General features: G+C 40.9%; 1 protein-coding gene across 5 annotated transcripts in view; it reads right to left on the bottom strand.

The window, feature by feature from the left end:
• The window catches only part of MACROD2 (mono-ADP ribosylhydrolase 2), an 893,560-nt gene extending 893,313 nt beyond the window's left edge, over window positions 1-247 (bottom strand). For all 5 annotated transcript variants that reach the window (XM_069009015.1, XM_069009018.1, XM_069009017.1 and 2 more), the window contains exon 1: window positions 23-247. In XM_069009015.1, coding sequence (XP_068865116.1) covers window positions 23-68 — 46 coding nt within the window. In that variant the 5' untranslated portion in view covers window positions 69-247. The remainder of the gene's footprint in view (window positions 1-22) is intronic.
• Window positions 248-20,940: the final 20,693 nt, after the last annotated feature.

Below are 20,940 nucleotides of genomic sequence, written 5' to 3'. Positions count from 1 at the left end.
GCACCGGGAAGGGCGATAATACCTTTCTCCTCCCGCCACAGCTTTTTCCGTTTGTTGCCGGGGTACATGGTGGTGTGGCTGGCGGCGGCTTTGAGCTGCAGGTTCCCCAGGCTCACGAGGGGGTGGAGGAGACGCCGCGCCAGAGCCAGAGCCAGAGCCGAGCGATACCGACGCCCCGCGCCGCCGCTGGTACCGCCGCTCCCGCCGAGTCCGGCTCCGCGCCCGCCGCACGGTGCCCGTCAGCCGGGTCACGCCTCGCTCTACCCCGACACCCCCGCAGCGCCCGCCCCGCTCCCCGCCGCCCGTTGGCTCCGGCAGCCGCCGCTCAGCAGCCGCCTCCTCCTCCTCCCGCACCGGCCAGGAGGAGCCTGAGCGCGGTGGCGCCGGGTCGGCAGGATTTGGGGAGTGTGTTGTGCGGGGACACGGCTTGGCGGGTGCTTGGGTGCGACACTGCGCGCTCTGCGCGGGGCTGGCGCTCGGAGCCCCCGCGGGCGGGGGGGGGGAGCGGGCGGGCACCCCTGTCCCGTCCCGCCCCGCCACCGCCCCTCGCCCGCCTCCTCCGCCCCTCTGCTTCCGGGTTGCGGCGGCACCGGGCTGTGCCCGGGACGGCGGGGCTGTTGCCGAGCGACGGCGGCGGGACCCGGGGAGCGGCGGGACCCGCCACGCCTGGCCGGGGCCCGCCCGCCCGCCAGCGCCTCCCGTGGGGCCACGGCACCCATGCGGCCCTGGAGCGTCCGGGACGCAGGAAACTGCCCCGGCCGGTTTAAAAACAGGTGCTGGAGCTGCAGATGCCGGGCTGAGGTTTCCGGGAGCGGGGTTCCGCTGGTGTGTCCAAAGAAGGGCAAGAGAGCTGGTGTAGGGTCTGGAGCACAAGTCCTGTGAGGAGCGGCTGAGGGAGCTGGGGTGTTCAGCCTGGAGAAAAGGAAGCTCAGAGTTGGCCTTATCACTCTCTACAACTCCCTGAAAGGAGACTGTAGCCGGGTGGGGGTCAGTCTCTTGTCCCAGGCAACCAGCATCAGGACAAGAGGACATCATCTTAAGCTAGGCCAGGAAGGTTCAGGTTGGACATCAGGAGGAATTTCTTTGCAGAACGGGTGATCAGACATTGGAATGGGCTTCCCAGAGAGGTGGTGGAGTTACCACCCCTGGAGGTGTTTAAGAAAAGTATGGACATGTCATTCAGTGCCATGTTGTAGTTTACACGGTGGTGTTCAGTTAAAGGTTGAACTCGATGATCTCAAAGGTCGTTTCCAACCTAATTGACTCTGAGATTCTGTGACTCTCTGGGATCCCTACATCATGCCCCCACCCCGTCCTCCCACCTATTGTGAAAATCACTGCTGGCTGCAGCAGAGGCCAAGGTTCACCTGGGTCCAAAGGTCAGGGAAGGCACCTTGGCCCGTGTCACTCACCCTTCTCTGTACCAAGAGTAATTTTCTCCTTCACACCAGCTTCCATGGACTAGATAAATAAATAGAAAAGCTTCCCTGCAGCTGTACAGATGCTCTTAGCTTCATTTGTACCCCTGTGGAGGGAAAGGCCCTTCCCCATGCAGGTGAATGGATTTAGCCCTGGAGCACAGCAGGTGCTTGACTTGGAGCAGGAGTGATGAGGGGCTGGTGTGACAAAGGACATGTCACAGCCTTCAGTGCCTCACTGTGCTTATGATCTGACACAGCTTCACCAAGACAGAACAGTTCACAAGGATACAGCCATGTCTGATTGAAGTCAAACACAGGGTCCACATCCGTCCATATGGAAAACGGAATCCCAGCTAAATCATACAGAGAATGTCTTGTGTGCAGCCCCTGGTCAAGGACTGGCTTTTCTCTGGTGACACACTCTGGTGCTTCACCATCAAAGAAAGGTGAGGCACAACTTAACAACATTTCATTTCTTTTCTTATAGTTTCTGCTAAATACAAACATTAGCATCTCTACTGTAACCATTAATCTTGGTACAGTTCCTTTGAGTAAAATGGTTAATCTTATCCAACTCAGTGATGCAGGGAAGAACCCAGTTTACATTTAAATAAATCAGACTGAGTCTTCTTTACAAAGCATATTTGAACATGTATATTAGACCACCTCCTGAAGGGATGTTGTTATCTTTACCTGATTTCTTCACTTTGCTCAGGTGATGTGCCTTGGTAGCCCAAGCACAATTTTCTTATCTTGATAATAAAAATGAGAGACAGGTAATTTTTTTTTTCTTCTTTTTACATCCATGATGTGGAGAAAATATTTGAATGCATATCCTAGATCATTGCATATTTACCAAGCTACTGAATATTCTAGTGTCCTGTGGGATCTGTTCCACATTTTATAAATCAATGTTTATTGGACCAGAAGGGGAGAAAGAGCAAACTTAGCTCTCTTCCTGTAGAGGCCATCTGCATTCTGCAGTTTCATTCACAAAAGGAGCTACAATAGCCACAATTTTGGAAAATATCTAAAGCAAGTATGTACATATACAAAAGGGGAAAAAAAAGAAGCCTGATGTTTACACCAGCACCAAAGTGAAAGACAAGATAAAAGACAGGAATAAAACTGATCTTTAACTTAAAAATAGAAGTGTCCAAATGTTACAATTCCAGTAAGAAAATTCTTACTGCATTTTATATTTTTTTCTTCGGGTGCTGGTGATACAATTGATCCCACTGAAGAAGTAAGAAATCATGCCACTGACTGATACGAGCATGACCTGTCTTCTTACACTTGTTGATTCTGGAGGCCTGAAGGCAGAGGAACAATCAGCATTATCATACATGGTGGGAAAATTTACCTGAAAAGTAGCATTTCAGTATTTGGATGAAACCCAATCGTGCCACAAACTGGGAGGTTATGTTCTGAGAACACTGTAGCAAGCTGTATACATTGAGGGCTAAAGCAATGCTCAGAAGGGCTGAAAAATGTTCTGTTGAAAAAATGAGCATAAAAATGGCACCAACAGGAAATTGGTGTTGGTCTAATGAGCTGTGTGTATTTAGTCCATCCAAGGCCCACTGAACCTCGTTCAGAATGGCGACATTCTGCAGAGGAAGACAGGAAAACTGGGCAATGTCCAAAATTAGTATTTAAGAGATATATAGCCTAGGCAGAATACTAATAGCTGCAAAATGAACATTTAACATATGGATAACGTAATGACTGGTTAGAGAGTTCCCATTAGAGATATAATAGGAAATGTAAATTAATATGAGAATGAATACTACGCTATAGAAGGGAATAAATGTACCAAAGGAGAGCTAGAGCCTCAATCCAAAGTGCTGGATCATCCAACCGAACCAGCATTAAGGCCCCTACATGCAGCATTTCCACTGCCATCAACCATCCTGACCAAAATAAAGGCAGTGGCACAGCAGATCCTGTGCTGAGCCCACTGTGGAGCAAAGCTGAGCAGATCCGGGGCCCTGCAGGAGGCAGTTTGGGGCCACTGGGTGAGCACTGGCTCCCTGGGGGCCAGCTGTGGTGTGGGAGCTGTGGCACACCAGGAGAGAGCTGGTTTGAGACACAGATTTTAAAGAAAGGATCAAAATATCAGTAGCTGGAGAAATAGAGAGGATGGGAATGGAAGCTGGCCCTTCCAACTCTTGACAGTCTTAAAAACATTTGAAAAATTCTGTTTCAAAGAGGGAAGGGCAAACTGGTGCCACCTTCACGACCACATGGTGCACAGTCAGGGCCTGTGTTTGTGGACATTGAACCATGCACAGCAAAACTGGGCAGTTTTGTGAGAAAAGGTGCAAAGTTTAACAAGAAGAAAATTTGTATGAAAATGGCAATAAGCAGCTCTTCTCATCATTTACAATGGAAACCAGTTCTTTATTTGTCTTTTACACTGTTTATTCAATTTTTCCTTGAATACAGTGAAAATGGTAAATATGAAATTCAGATATCTTAAAAATTCTTAAATAATTTGAATTTTCATAATTTAAATATCACTTTTATTGATAAAAATTTTAAATGCAGTTCTATATTTAGATTATTACCTCAATTTCTACCTCATTAAAAAAGCAACAGAACATTATGGACAGTTTCCTATGTTAAGAAAAAATTCCTTCATCATGTATGTGAAAGTACCTTTTTAAATGTATAATAACTGTAGCTATTAAACAAAATTGATTTATTACACCAATAACACAGCAATATAATAATCTAAAATGTGTTTATAAATTATTTATATTAAATAAAAATGTATTTTAACCATCATTATTCTTCTCAACCCTTGCTTGTGTAGCAAACTGTGCACTATACACGGTCCTGCTGGTTTTGATAAACCCTGTGTCATGCATGTTTCCACTTCTGGAAATCCAAATGCAAACTTACAGCCCCTGTACATTAACCATGAAGTCTCTCCTCCTGTCCATTCCTATCACATGCTGGAACTGTTCTGAGTCCTTTTCCCAAGGCTCCCACAATATCACTGCTAAGATGTCACCTTTTATTAGCACGTCCACTCTGAGATACTCTAACATGCACTGAAAACATAAATGCACATCATCCATCTTTCATGTGACAGCTGCATCCCCCCTACTGAACTTTCAAGCTCATGGCACACCTGGGTCAAGGTTCCATTAATAAAATGATACTGAGTGGCAGAAGACAGGGAATTAACTGCCTGCAAGCATTTGATAAACTGTTACCTGTAATTTCTTTGGTTTGTTGCCTTGGGCAAACGTGCTAAAGAGGAAACAAGTAACTACAAGCCCCATTTGTCCAAGTGGGTGAGTGGAGATGAAGATGAAAGGCAATATACTCGTGTTACTCACAGCTTTATGATTTTAATCTACTTTGTCAGGGAACTATCTTTTGGTCCATCACATAATGTGATAGCTAAGCTATTCAAAGAAAGAGAAAATTAATAATATTGTACTTTTGATATTTCTGTTGATATGATTGTATGATTCTACTGTTTTATAAGTAATCAAATGCACAGTGTTTCAACTATATCACTAAGGTTATAGTTGTATCTAGATATCATAATTTTTGATAGTAAATAAATACTAAATACATAATTTAATTATTCAAGTAATATAATATATACACATTATTAAGTGACACGACAAGACTAATTTTTTAATATTTTGATATACACTTGTCTCATTTTTGATTTGTTGCAGTATTACAAACTTTTAGAAGAGAATTTTGTAGATCCCTTGAAGACCTATTTTAAGTCAACTGTTTTGGTAAACATTGTTCCAATATAGTAGTATTTTAACACAATTCAGTCTGGTGATGTAAATGAGTGAAGCATTCTCCCAAGACTTAATTACAGTTCCGAAATACTGGGTGTGATTATGTACACCATGTGGGACTGATGCATGTTACAATCACTGCATGTTGGTACTATGTTGTACCTGAGTTCTGCAGTGAGTGCTGCTGTTCACTACAGCCATAGGCAAAGGAGGCAGGGGAGAAAGGCAAAGGAGAAAGAGCTTTTCAGAGTTTCCACAATAACTCCACAGACCTGATTTTTTATGTGCAGCAGAAGATCCAGGAAAAAAAGGCAGGAATGTTCAACTTAGGCTCTTCTCCAAGATCAGCATCATATGGAAGAGATAAAAATACAAGCTAAAAAGTCAGCAGTTGATCCAGACTGAAACTGTCTTCTGCTCCTGGAACTATTCCTGTCTCAGAGAGGAAAAGAGGAAGAAAAGAGAAGTGTCCCACCTCGGAGATGATTCAATGCAGCGTGGAGTGGAATGCCGCACTGGTTCCCCGGCAGTTTGCCCCAGTTCAGGTGTCTGTAGGTGTGACGGTGGTGCTTGACAAAAGCTTTTCAGGCCTCTGCCAGGGGCTGCTGGAAACAGAAGTGTCTTTTAATCTAAGTCATTCTGTATCCAAATGAACTAAGATGTATTCCACAAAGTACTTGATAGAGAAGAAAACTTTAAGTAGGAAATTACTCTTCTGTATGCCACTTGAAAAAGCGGATTTCCTGTTCAACCTACAATGTCCTCAGTAAAAAACAGAGATTGAAAGCACAAACAGAATGAAACAGTCAGTGTGACCTCAGTACAGAAGAACAGGGTTAAAAAAAAAAAAGAAAAAAGCAGTGTTCAACCATGTGCTCAAACCTGAAGTACATAAAAGCAGTTCCATTGACTTCACTGGCACCACTGACGTACTCTGTGACTGCTGGGAACTTGACCTCAGCAGGCTGTGTACAACCTTCTTATCATCAAGAGAATCACATCATCAAGTGTCTCTGCAACAGAGACAGAACATAATTAAATGGGATCACATCTAGCAGAGGAAAGCATAATGTTAATCTACAGTAGTAGTAAAATTATTCCCTGGTTATAAAATTCCTTAAATGATAGCTTCTTTTCTTTCCAGAAAAACAACATCCTGGCATTAGAAACTTTCAAGGCAGGTGACCATAAGAAGATGCAAACGTGCATTTTCTTGTTTTGGTTCATCCCTCATCACTGCACACATCTACATCTGTGCTTGGATTTTTATTTTATGACTGCAAAGGGCAGAAAGCAAGTGATTTATTCCAACATGCTGTGCCACTATAGAGCTGAACTGGGGCTAGTTGGGCTGGGAAGCAGTTGGTTGCTAAAACCAATAGAAGATGGGAGTACCTTTAAAAGACATCTAACATGCTGATTGTTAAATTAGGCTGAAAATACATTATTGAAGAAAGGTTTCAAGTGTCAGAAATTAAAGAATGTCATACATTCTCCACTGAGGAAATCTAGATCTCACCAGAGGGGACATCCGCTGTCATTATTCTGCTATTTTATCTGTTTTGTCTTTTATAACAACTTTGTCACCAGACAGAAAAAAAAAAAAAGCTAAGAGATGGTTGAGAATTGAAAGAATGAGCAGAGAGAACAGATAAATGGTGTAAGAATTGGAAAAATTACTCAAAATTTTAAAATTACATACCGTGTAAAGCTGGTACAAAACAGTTGATAAAAAGTGAGGCTATTTTGGATGTAGATGTTATACATCTTACAATTTTTATTTCAACAGATAACATGCATCATCAAAATCAGTGGAATTATACCCCTACAAATATATGTTTATTTCATATATAACAAGAAATAACTGAATTAATTTTTCAAATCTGCTTTTCCATCTCTCTCCTTTGCTTGGTTAATTTGTTTGGTTTAGCTTTTTTCCCTCCAAATGATGCCATCTATTCATGGCTTGCTGTTCTCACCATTTCTATTGATTTTGTTGTTAAATCCATCCATTCATACACATCTTTTGGTGCCCAGACTGGAAGCAAATATCAAGGCACATTTTGATTATGGAAGTACAGGTGCTAGAGAACATTAGTGAGAATCTGTGTGTGATACAAACAGAATTCCAGCATGTTCAAAATGAAGGAATCACAGACGCACTGTGGCTGGAAGGCCAACAGAAGATCTTCGTCCAAAGCAAGGTTGCACCGAATTCACAGCAGGGTGCTCAGGGATTTGACAGGTTAGGTGCTGAACACCTCCTGGGGTAGTGGATTCACAGCCTCTCCAGGCAACCTGTCCCAGCCTTGGCTGGATTTGCTGAAGTTTACCACCATCCTTTTTACATTTTCATCTAGAATCCAGCTTTAAAGGAATAGTCCAAGGAATTTCAATTCAACTGACTGATGTACCACAATACATAGGGCTGAGCGAGCATATCCCCACACTCTGTACCTTTCTTGCACTGCATTGGTCCTGCTGCTGCCTCAGACCTCTGCTGGATAGTGTGGCTTTTAGGCAAAGAACTGTATCTTTATAGTGTATGGAGTCCAATATGAAAAAAAGGGCTGGGGTGGAGGGTGTCTGCTGAAGCAATGGCATGGTTACTTTTCAGGTAATTTTTCTTTGTAATTTGATTTTACTCTTTTGTCTTCTCTTGCATTTTGTTTGCTTCGTCTAACATTTTGTGTTGTTTATTGCTCATCTTTCCATTAGTAGCACACTGTATTTTTATCCCCTGTAAATGCAACACATGCTCCTGCTCCTTTTCTTGTAATGCTTCCAGCACCACACAAGCATATCTACATTTTCCTTTTCTTTTTCTTTCATCTTAATGCAATGTACACCATATCCACTTCACTACTTTCCCCTCAATTAAATTGTTCTAAATTATTTGTTTGGTGTGAAAAGACAACAGAAATGTCATAAAAATAACTAGTTTACCTTTAATCACCTGGGTATCATAACAATTTGTGTGTATTGTATTCAGTGTAATTATGTTATATCACTTGGCAAAAATTAATTCAAAATTTGGGAGTTGAGGTTTTAGAGGAGATAAAATTAAAAATAATTTTATATTACATATAATAATACTGAGCCTGAATGGTGTTAATTAAAATGTCCTCCCCATCAACTGGAATTTATTGCTTTGTAAATAGTGGTTACTGTATCAGTGACATACTGTATGGTATACAAGGAAAGTAGGAGATTTACGTCACAATTCTTGCAAGATGTTTTAATTCTGACTTTCATTTTTTTTATAGTCCTCATCACCATTATCTATTTTTTGCCATGTTACAGTGGTTGTTGTTGCTAGTATGTTAATAGCTTTTCCTAATGTGCCCAAATCAGTGCAAATCTTTTTACTAGTAATCCATAATCCACAAGTATTTCTTGACCTGTAGGAAGCAGGTTTGCTTTTATTCCCCTCTCAAGTCAGTCACAATTGTATTATGAGTTCTATTCTGCTCATATTTAACTCCCCATGAAACTCTCTTTTATTTTGACCCTGAGTGAATTATTTACTGTGGATACAGAATGTCCTTTGCAACATTGAATCCAAATCCAGGTGCTAACAGGGTCAGTGAGAGCAGGGAGTATAAAACACTTTGCTCCCTCCTGCTGGGAGCTGGGCAGGACTCCAGCTCTGGTCACTGCCCACTCTCCTCGGAGGATCTCCGTGATCCAGCAGCCTTATCCCCGTAGCTCTACAATGCTGTCTTGCTTCCAGGCCATTTCCTGACTGCACAGTAACACAGAGGAGTTTGCATTGTGTATCCTCTTCCGTGGGTTATCTACAAGCTTGACAAAGGTCCTGATATCCTTTGTTGTTAATTCATCTGTACTTACGTACAAGATGTAGTACAGTTAAGGTAGTTATATAGCAAATTCTCCAAATAATCCATGCCAGGGAAAATGAAGACTTTCTGCCTGCTCATGCGTAGCAGTCTAATACTAGCTGGCTAAAACACCACTTAATTTATGGTTATTCGTGTAGGTGGCTACAGCTCAGTACTACTATACTGCCGTTTGTTATAAGTTGGAAAATTAATTTACTCTTTCTTTATTTCTTTTAGCAATCCCTTCCTGAAAGACCTTTCAAGAAGTGGACTGTAGTGTTCTCATTAGAATTTAATCTCTTATGTTTTAATAACTATCCTATGAGGTTATTAAGGTGCTAGAATTATCTAAAAAAAAAAAAAAAAAAAAAAAAAAAAAAGGAAAAAAATAAGAAAAAAGAACTATACAAATAGTTAGCAAATTAAGACTATTTGTCTCTCAAATACATTTTGTTTGAATAGAAACAAAACAATTTTATAACAAAATGAACCCTCTTATCACTATCTTGCTTATTTTCAGAAGCAAAAACCATCATTTTCAGAGAAATAATGTTTCAAAACAAGTAAATGCATTTCAAAGCATAACTGTACAATTTATCAGGAAGAAGGTTTAGTCCCTCCAACACAGCCACAAACTGTATTGCACATTACTTGTCTTAATGAATTCAAAAACTTGTCTGAAGTACCAGTATTTTTTACTAGCACCCAAACTGCATCCACACAGTTCTTTAAAGGTAGCATGGGTAGGCAGCAGTCCCACACATTCACTGCTACTGGAACCTTGGAACTGGAGCACTTAGTGCCCACCTGGGAAGCAGCTTTCAGGAGGGTCAAGGCAGGCTGTGGTGGTATCTGGAGTGACCCAAAGCAGTGCTGTGGAGGCCAGCAGGAGCTGAGAAGCTGCTGGGTACTATGGTAATGAGGCTGGCCAAGTTTTGGCAAAAATCAGCATGAACCAGTCACATCGTTGAGGAATAACAGGAAGGGAGCACCAGTTGGTGTGTGTACCCTGAAGTTTCCAGGAGGTGAGACAACAGCACCACTGATATTTGTGTGAATGACTTGCAGAGCCTGGCAGGACTGGAAGATCACAAAGCAATGACAACAATTCCAGTTACTCCCAGGGACACACTGCAGGGACTTGTGCTTCCTTGTCGAGCCCTCCCTCAGAGGGTTACTGTTCTGTCTGGACACTGAGATGACACTTGAGGACACAGCAGGCAGGAACAAGAGAGATCAGATGATGTCTCAGAGACACTCACAGCTCTTATGAATGGCTATACTGGGATACAATCTAGACAAGTCTCTGGAGGGCAGCTTCTACAGAGAAGAAGGTGCTGAAGAAATAAGTCTGTGCACTTCAGAGTGCAACTGCCCACCTTCACAAGTTGGCTGCCCAACCCTGGCCACCACAGATGTCGAGACCATATGTTCCCAAATGACTTGTCACCAGAAGTTGCTGGAGATCTCAGGTCTGTGCTTCACACAGCAGTAAAGTCCAGCAGCTGTGTCCAGTGCTCAGGGGGAGCAGGACCATCAGTGGGATACATTGCCTGGCATTTGTCCCCAGGACCGAGAAATTATTTTGGTAAACAGCTGCCACCTCAGAGAAATTGTTCTCCCTCCCCCAGCCACACATCTCACTACAGATGGACTTACTAGTAATTAGCTGAGCCACAAGAACCTCTCATCATCTGTCCCTCTCTCTGGTAGCTGGTCACCACTACAGAACTGGGCAGTGAATTACATTTGACCACAGAAATGGGTAGAGCTAATGAGAGCTAATTTTTAAGTCCTGAGTCTTAAAGACTATTTCTTACAGTAAGTGTTCTCTCAAGTGATAGCTAAAAATTGCAATTTTCAATGAAGTCTTACAATATGCTATCATTACTGTGGTGAGATATATTGTTATTATTGGAAAAATGAAATAGCATTAAGCTGCTGTTATATATAACAGCATATACTATCAATGCCTTGTTTTGCTGCTCATAAAGCAGGAACCTGAAAAATCCTTTCAAGACCGATGAATCAGTCCAGGTTCATAAACTAGGAATCAGTTGGAAATGGAAATCCACCATATACAGCTAGAGTTGCCCCACAATATTTGATTACAATCACATATTGCAAAATGGTCATTAATTTTGGTTCTGCTCATTTTTAGTATCCAAATCAATACCTAGTAGATGTGATTTGTGAAGAGGGCACTTATTAAATGAGTTCAATTTCAAGTGTTAAGCTATAGATGAGATGTATGTAAGGAATGCTTATCAAATATTTGCTTCCAGATGCAATTATTTTAGTAGTAAATTTTTGAAATAAAATCTTATTTCATGCCTAAATCCAGCTGCATTTGAATGTTTTTATTGGAAATAAGCTATACCAGAGACAGTCTTGTCTGCAAACAAGAGAATCATAGGCTGCTCTCCATAAGCTTTTTATTGTTAATTTTTTTCTGCTGGAGACTTGTACATATTTTAGACTGAACTTATTCATGCTGATGCTTTGCATGTAGGATAATAAGAAGGCTTATCAATATACAATACCAAAACCAGTGTATTTATTCAATAATTGAGTTAGTTCTTTGGGCCTTGCTTCAGTTGGCCCAAAGTTCAACTTTTCTGGATTGGTAAATAGCACTGTAAACCATAAGAAAAATGCTATGTTCATCATGAAGGACTTCTGTGGTTCATGAAATATTAACAGCTTTCTGTGGACAGAATATATATTCCAGTTTTAAAAAATGTTATTATAGACTGCCTCTGTAAGGCAGCAAAACAGTTTTCATGGTAATTTCTGGTTTTGACACTCCTCTTACTTGCTAGTAATTTCCCCTATTTAACATCAGCCTAAAAATAAAGTAATATGAAATGTTACCAAAAAATATTATTTAATCATAAGAGATGTAAACCCACAAAAAACCCACCTAGAATATGACTTCTCAGACCTTAATAATAAATTGCCCCTTCTGGCAATCCAATTGGACAATTTAACAAGTTTCCTATGCAAGAAAAATCAACTACACCTTAAAAAAAAAAAAAAAAGAAGAGGTGAATTAGTAGTTCATGTCATAGACTTGAGTCTGCAAAACTTCAGTCTCATCTTGTTGCTCTAGTTGTACAAAATGGGGTAGAAATAGCCTCAGGGAAGAATCCAAAAGTAATGAGGTTAGTTCAAGTGGAGCTGACAGAACAACTCTCTATCAGTCCCCCAACGCTAAGCCATATATCCAGATGCAGCAGGTAATACTCACCTTAAACTATCAAAAGATCAGCTACAATTTTTCTGTGGTTTCTACTTCTGTTTTTCTGGTTAAACACACAACTTAAGACAGTGTTCGAAGGTACAGAGCACAACCTTTATGAGAAGTTAAAATGCCAGATTAACAGTGTTAATCTGGCATTTTAAATCACACCTGCCTTAGCAGAGCTCTGCAGTAAGTTTGCACAATTTTCCCCTTTCTATAATAACAGTATCTGCTTAGATTTAAAATAGTTTGTATATTAAAGATGGAATAACAGAACGTATTTTAGTTCACCCTGGCCATTTGATGGTAATATAGCTGCCAGACCTACAGTGGCACAAGGGTAATTAATTGAGACATTGCGAAAGGGACATAACACTTTTACTTAATATTCTTTCAATTTTTCCAAAGGGTCACAGTCAGTATTTCAGCTTTAGTCTGCTTTATTGCCTAGAGAAAATTTGATTTTGATAGACTTCCACAAGCTATAGAAAAGGTGATCTAGAATGGTTACATGTTTCAAACGTGAAAAATATTCCAGGGAAAATAGAAAAGCTGCTGTACTTGGAACTTCTTCATGCAAATAAAGACTTAACTGAATATAAATGATGTGCATTTTTGAACAAGGCTGCCAAGCTGAAAGAAAACAAAGCATATTAGTATTATAATACCAAAATGAGATCATTTGAGCTTAGTTTGATAGAAATGATTTAAAACCTAGATTAAGGAGGTCATCACCGTGCAAATCATGGATAGGGGGAAATGAAAAAACAGAAACTAGAAATCCTAGCAGTAGTTATTTAACAAAAAATCAATTTAAACCCACTCTAAAAAAAGTTCTAAAGTAGAAACATCAGCAAATTTTATTTTTATTAATTCTCCACTGTCCTTCCAGCATAGACACAACAAGGGTGATATTTAAGTGCTTTTGTTAGCACAGCTGACTTTGCTTGATGAACCAATCCTTGCCAAAATACTCATTTACTGACAGAACTCTGCCAGCAGACTTTTTCATGTGTATTATCCACCCTCATACAAGGTCTGCCTCTGCCTTTCTTTCGATTCCTAATTGGCCATCACCCTCTTTAGGCAGTTTCACATCATGCTATCCAAATGAAATACTGCAGTGATTCAGCAGTGACAGCTACAAGTTTAAAATGTTTGCATTTGACCTTTTTTTTATGCTAGTTTAATATAAGTAAACTGCATAAAACTATCATAACTGGTCTGATGTCAGAGTCTTGTTGGATTCTCCTGGTATATTCCTGCATCTGAGCAGGATTAGAGAGAAGCCTGAAAAGGTTTTTAGTCCCAAAGGGCAGATGGTACAGGCAAAAGTGCCCATTGCCTTCAATGATGGTTGAATACCATCTGTGGTCACAAATGCCATTTCAGAACTGATGTCAGGTTCTAGTTGAAAAAGTAGCACCCTGAAAGAGAAAACTAAAATGGGAACTACCTGAACACCAAGCACTTTGCTCCAGATTCTGAAGAAATATTAATGGGAATGCTGAAATTTTATTTCTTCAAAGATTTACCAGATACTCCCTTCATAGAAAAGTTGATTACAAGAGTTTTCTTCAGGAAGAAAAAATAGATCAAGGATAGCTCCAAACAGGAAGTAACAGTGAGGGGCATTAACTGCGGGGTATTAACAAGATTTATATCAGTAGCCATGGACAGTATTTTGGTGGGCAGAGAAGGGTGGGAAATTGTGTATGTGTTTTGTTGGAGTTTGTTTGTTTTCTTAGGGAAAATCAGAATTTGGGTTCCTTGGCTTAAGAAACAGCTTTGGCAGGATAAAAATGGAAGCAAGGTTTCTTCTTATAGGTCAAATTCCAGCAATAATAAGACAAGGCTATAGCTGCATTCACTGGATCTGTATATATCCCCAGGCTGTCTGTGGAGGCTATGCTGACTTACAGGGAATGAAACCTGGCATGGCCTTTCAGATATGGGTAAATTAGGTCAGGCTAATGTGAAACACAATCAGGCAAACACTCAGAAAAAAAATGTTCAAGTGATTGTGATGCCCACGGCACACTAAATGAAACAAAAGGTTTTTGAGAATTGCGGTGAACTTTTATGTGCCTTAAGCAGGAAGACTCCTCAAAGTATACAATGAATGATGTCACCAAAATGTGAGCAACACTAGCATTAGGCAGAACAATTGTCCCTAAGAAAAACAGCTTTCACTCTATGCCTGTCACACTTGTAAGGCTGGTAGAAGTCAATGACAATAGACTAGATCTCAGTTATTCTGTCAGATACTATACTTGGAAAGAGTCTATCAGATTCACTTACTTATTGAGACAAGTGTTTTGGTTCCAGGTTTGTAAGTTCTAGAAACATGTCGACTTGGGTGAAATCTCTGTGGTGCACATGTAAGCAAATGCATCATGTCTGGGAAAAGAGCAGCCTCCTTGAATGAGAACAATTTAAGAAAAAAATAAAATAAAATAGAGAAGCACAGGTGCAAAATTATTAATAGTAACAAATAGAAGATGTTTACTACACAACCATATCATCTTTTACTTTTTGTTTCCTGCAAAATATGATAAATATTAAATATCATTAAATATGAGATTTCATTGATAACACTAGAGTTCTGATATCTGTTATCAATTCCTAGTGCTAGTAAGGCAGAATATTTAAATACATACTGAAGTGTCTTCTAAACAGTGAATGGACCATTAATCCTGCTTATTAGAAGTCAATACATACAGAGTATATTTTCTCAATGATCACGCTGTTTGCAGCTACCAATTATAACCTGCTTTTCTTCAATCTAAGGAGCCCAGATTCCTTCAGCTCATACAATATGTGAACATATTTGTGCCATCTCAAAAGCAGATAAGCTGAATTTTTAGATGTTTTATGTATGGGATGTCATTCTTAACAAATGTTGCAAATACAGCTCAGCAGCATAACAAGACTGTTTAAACCCTATAGAATAAAAGTAGAGAACTGAGTGACATTTTATGTCAGTTATTGCTAATATGAATGATGAATGATATCTAGAAATACACATAAATGTGTGTGTATGCTTCAGAAATAACAATGGCTTTGAAAGAAATGGTGCATCATTTCTTTTCTTCTCATATCCAGGACACACTGAAAGAATTTCAAAGATTGAGAATGGAAGACATTACCTCACTGCAAGTTAAGAGCCATGACTTTAAGTACCTGCTTTCCCCATGTGCTGCTTGCCCTGTGTAAAGTATGCTGGCAGTGTGAGACAATGGAATTACAAAGCTTTTCTAAAGCAGATGTGTCTCAAAAATTTAAAGCACCATCTTTAACAAAAAATTTCCCTTTCTTCTACTTTTACATGTTACATCATGTCCATTCCAGATGTTACCCTGCTGCACTGGGTGGTCCCTCCCACAGGAGACAGTTCTCTGTTAACTTCTCCAATGTGAGTCCATCTCACGAGCAGCAGCTCCCTGCAAACTGCTGCAATGTGAGTCCCTCCTGCGGGCAACAGTCCCCTCCAAACCGCTGCAGCGTGGGTCACTCTTGCACGGGGTGCAGTCCTTCAAGGACAGGCTGCTCCAGCCTGGGCTCCACCCTCCATGGGCCTCCCATGGGGTCACAGCCACCTCTCAGGCATCCACAGTTCCTCCATGGGTTGCAGGTGGATCCCCATGGGCTGCAGGGCACAGCTGCCTCACCATGGTTTTCACCACGGACCGCAGGGAATCCCAGCTCTGGTGCGTGGAGCACCTCCTACCCTGCCTTGCCTTCCCCACTGACCTTGGTGTCTGCAGAGTTGTTCCTCCCACATATTCTCATTCCTCCCTTCTCTGGCCACAATTATAGCTGCGCAATAACTTCTTCTTTCTTCTTAAATGTGTTATCAAAGAGGCATTACCACCATTTCTAGTTGGCCCAGCCCTAATCTGTGGCATGCCCATCTTTGGAGCCACCAGGGACTGGCTCTGCCAGACATGGTAGAAGCTTCTGGCAGCTCCTCACAGAAGCCACCCCTGTAGGCCCCGCTACCAAAACCAGGTCATGCAAACTCAATACATCCCCAATCTAATCTTAATATTGCCATAAAAGGGGACAAAGAACGAGTCAGTTAATACAGGTGTTATATTTGATTTCCAGGTGCTCACATGACCTGCCTTCCCGGTTCAGCTTCTTAATCCCATACAGAGTTAATTTTCAATTCACATTCAGAAATGCTTGATGTGGTAAAATGTTTGAGCATTTGCCTAAACTTTTCATTGAATGTGGACCCAATTCATCATTATTCACTTGATTTGCATTTGGGAGTGGATTATTATTTTTTGAAAACTGTTCTGTAAAATGCAGATTATAGATTGTTTGATGATCCAAGAAAGTGACTCAGTGGGGAAATGTGCAGTGAGTACATCAAAATGAAGAAATAGTCACAGAGGAAAATCATGAACATTTCTTAAGTGTTTGGTGTATTTTAACTGTGAAATACACAGTCTTTAGATCTATATAATGGTCAATAGTGATTTTCAGTGCTGTAGTAGATGTCTGAGGGATTTGTGAGGCAAAGAAATTTTCTAACCTGGAGCTTTTAGAATACTAAACCATCTAGACCAAATTTTTATCATTACTCAGAAATCAATTAAATATAATTAGCAAAGTATATATTATATACAAGCTAATTCTAGTAAGCTACCAGTTTTACATAAACTCCAGCTAAGCTGAGCAACAAAGACATTTTGTTTCCTCAGAAAAACAAGTAACAAGTAGCATCTGTAAAACTCAACCAGACTAATTTGCAAGAAGTTTTGGAATTAGCTAAATCTATCTAAACGCATCTGTTGCATTGAAACTGAAACCCATCTGCAGATGAATTACTGAAAAATGTGAGGAGCAAAAAGATGGGTTTCTACAAGTAGATCAGCAGCAAGAGGAAGTCTAGGGAAATTGTGGGACTGCTCCTTAGTGGGACAGGGAACTGATGACAGAGGACACAGAAAAGAGCTAAGTACTCGATGCCTTCTTCAGTTCTGGCTGACCTTCAGTAAAGAAAACTGCCACTCTCTTCTCAGTGGTATCTAGACAAGACAAGAAGCATCTAAAAATACAGGAAGCTCCAGCTAAATATAAGAAAATGCTTATTTATGTGAAGGTGATCACTACAACAGTTTGCCCAGGACCCCATCCCATCAGGTTTTGAATATGTCCAAGGATGAAGCCTTCACAACCTCTCTGGAGACCATGCCTGATGAGGGGCACTGGACCAGGTTATCTCTAGAGATCCCACCCAACTTCATCCACTCTGTAATTCTGTGATAAAATTAAGAAAAGAAAACAAGTTGTCTTTACTACAAAAGACAAAAACTGGAGTCATGGTATTTTTCCCTTAATGTAATCTAATCTATACTCAAGTACTCAAAAATAGTAATTTCTTATTTAATTTGACTGCTGGATTTTTCCAAGTAGTGCATTGACAGTAGAACTCTTTTGATCATTGATGTTGTCTGATTGGAGATAGGATTACCTTACTTTCATTGTGATTGACAGTCCTTTTTAAAAAGACATTGAGAAGTGTTTCTGTTAACTATTTACTACTAAAGCTGTCTCAGTAAGATAATAGATAGGGAAAAAGAAAACATCTCTTAGCTGTGATTGGTGCTGTAATTTATTTGGGTGGTTCTTTTTGCCTGCAAAACAACCTGGCAGACCACAATAAACTCCATCATGGTAAGGATTGTTGCCTTGCAAGTAAATCCCTTGCTAGTGATGATAAAGGCATAACAAATGTGAAATTAGACAGCTCCACCATGTATTAATCATGGAGCAAAGCAGAATGCTGCCCACTGTTCTACACAATAGATGGTGTAGTACATAAGCAGCAGTGTTTTCTGAAAGCCTTAAAAATGGAGGTTTTTTTGCTTTTTCTTAAACTTGTCCAAGATATTTTTCTCTAATCTGAAAAAGGGATGACTAAAAAGGGGTATGACAAAGATCTACAAAATCATGAGTTGCATGGAGAAGTTGGATAGGGACCAAGTATTCATTGCTTCTTCCAAAACAAAACCTGTGGGGGATCAAATTAAGCTATTGGGAGCTACACTGGAAAAATGAAAGTTTTCTTCATGTAGCAGAGAGGACATCTAAGGAACTACATGCCAAAAGCTGTGGTGAGTGCCAAAAACTTGCAGGAGCACTAGGGGACAGTGAACAACTTCACAGAAGATAAAACCACTGAGGATTATTAAATACTCAAACACTGTATCTAGATCAAGAAGTCTCTGAGCTACTCAGCAGATGGAGGCTAGAAGGTATCCTGTGTACTCATCCCCTTTGTAGTCTTTCAAGAACATTCCCATTTGGTCACTCTTCCTTTGAGTCTCCACTTCGGGACAGGCTGAAGTGTTTTCCCTAAGCAATGCAGGAAGAAACAAATAATTACAGAAGACAGAAAACAGAAAAGGTGGAAGGGAAGATCAAAATGAAGAAGAAAAGAAAAGAAAAAAAGGAGGAGATCCAGACAGCACTTGACTGCTATCTTCAAATACACATGACCTGGTGAACACTGGTCAGTGCCTGGGGCCACACAATCTGTGGTCTGAGCTGTGTGACCACCAGCAAATGTCAAACACAGTATAAACTCCACAGTAAGTGTGATAATAACATGTATCATTTTACAATATTGTTGCAGGAAGATTATGTTACTTTATGCAGTTATATTAATGTGATTACCCAAATGATAAATGCTTTGATTAATTTGTCTCATATCAATGTGTGACTATTACAAGTTAAATAACTCTATAAAAATAAGACACTATATATGTAAAAAAAAGTTATGCATTGAAATAAAGCTTTTGAAAACCAGTGACATTCATTCAGCTTAGGTAAAACCTAGCACAGCCATACCTGAATAAGACACATTAAGACTTAACAGATTTTATAGGTCCCAATCTTTTACATAACCTTCTCCTTCAAGCAGTTGTAGGTTTTAACATAATTAAATCAAAGGAAGAAATATGCAAGATAATGTTAACTTGTAATCCTTAAAAACATGCACAAAAATAGGTGAAATCCTCATTTAGAGCTTGAGGATGTGGGAAGATATATTGAGAAGGAAGTGTGTTCTTTGCGAGGGAGCAGCAATTTGTACTTTTCTAGCAGCCATTCACAGCACAAAAGTCTACTAAAAAATTAAAGAAACAACTTTTGATGGCATTCCCTCACTCATCTTTATTACAGAAAAATAAGCATCCAGCATGCTCACTAAGAGTATAAGACAGGTGCATTGAAAGATTTTAGCACCTAAGGCACCTTCCTATAAAGAACTGTGGCCTGAAGCACAGGACTGCCACAGAGAGAGCACTTGAGGCTGCAGCACTCTACTTATCAAATAGTAGCAGCAGTGAGCTATTTTTAGCCAGTGATAAACATTTGGAACCACCAATTTCAGGGTAGGTATTTTTCCTTTTGATGGAAGTACTTCCCCATCTATTCCCCAGAACAACTAACTGCCAAGGTGCAGAGCAGTTGTGTAGCACACACGGATGCACACACACATATGTTACATGCTCTGTCCCTCTTTTACTCAGAGGAAAACTCTATGGGTCTGGTAGAAACAAGGTTTCCAAAAGCACATACTTTGTACCCAGAAATCAGGCTTCAGAATAATACATAAACCAATGGAATTACTGGTACTTTAGGTAGAATGGAGGAAAACTTCTTGCACTTAATCTTCAAGCAGAATTTCCTTTACACCTGTTGGGGTTTTAGTTTTGTCCTAGTTTTTTTCTGTTAGAGGAATTTTCTCCCATATGCATGTTGCTAGGGGACAAATGACTATACTTAAGAAAGACAAAAGCACCCCGTTTTTGGGGGTGGGGTGGGCCTGGCTACTCTTTGTTTCACCTGGGCGTGTTGGGAGTTCGCTCTCAGCGTCTGGAGAGAGAAGCCGCGGAGAGAAGAGCTGCTGGTTCCCGTTTTTTTTTCGGCGTCTTTCCTCTTTGCTGGAAACAACACCGGGATCCCAAGGCTGCTTTCCCTGCCCTGCTGGAGGCTGGGGCTGGGGCCGCCCTGCACCGCTGCTGTTTCGAGCCTTCGCTGCGTTGTAGCCGTGCTCACCCTGCCTGCCTGGAGCCCCGGGGGGTTCCCCTTTTGGATACATCTTGTCTGCCACCCCGGATTTGTGTTTGTGCCTGCCGCTCCGGCCTTGCCATTTCCAGCCTGCTGTTCCGGGAGTCCAGGACCGGCTGACCAGGGTTTGTGAAGCTCCTTTGTTCCACCCTCCCCCGGGATCCCAGGGCACCAGTGCCACGTGCTCCCCGAGCTCGCTCCGGAGCGCCCCCTGCAGCCACGGGGGAACCATCGCACCTGCCCTGCTCACTGGGAGCCGCCAGCGATCCCTGCCGGCTGCGAGCGGAACTGCACCTGAGGGGGAGTAGCCTGACAGCCGAGAAGGCTGGGACTGGGTTTGTGTTTGCTGTTATTGTCATAGTTGTTGTTGTTTTGTTCGACTGGTTATATATCTATCTATCTATCTATAAATATATATATAGTAAAGAACTGTTATTCCTATTTCCCACATCTTTGCCTAAAGACCCTTGATTTCAAAATCATAATAACTCAGGGGGAAAGGGGTTATATTTGCCACTTCAAGGGGGGCTTCTGCCTTCCTTAGCAGACACCTGTCTTTCAAACCTAGA

The sequence above is a fragment of the Aphelocoma coerulescens genome, chromosome 3 (assembly GCF_041296385.1).
Source record: "Aphelocoma coerulescens isolate FSJ_1873_10779 chromosome 3, UR_Acoe_1.0, whole genome shotgun sequence".
NCBI lineage: Eukaryota > Metazoa > Chordata > Aves > Passeriformes > Corvidae > Aphelocoma > Aphelocoma coerulescens.
The sequence above is the reverse complement of the archived record's forward strand: the minus strand, read 5'-3'. Positions and strand labels throughout refer to the sequence as shown.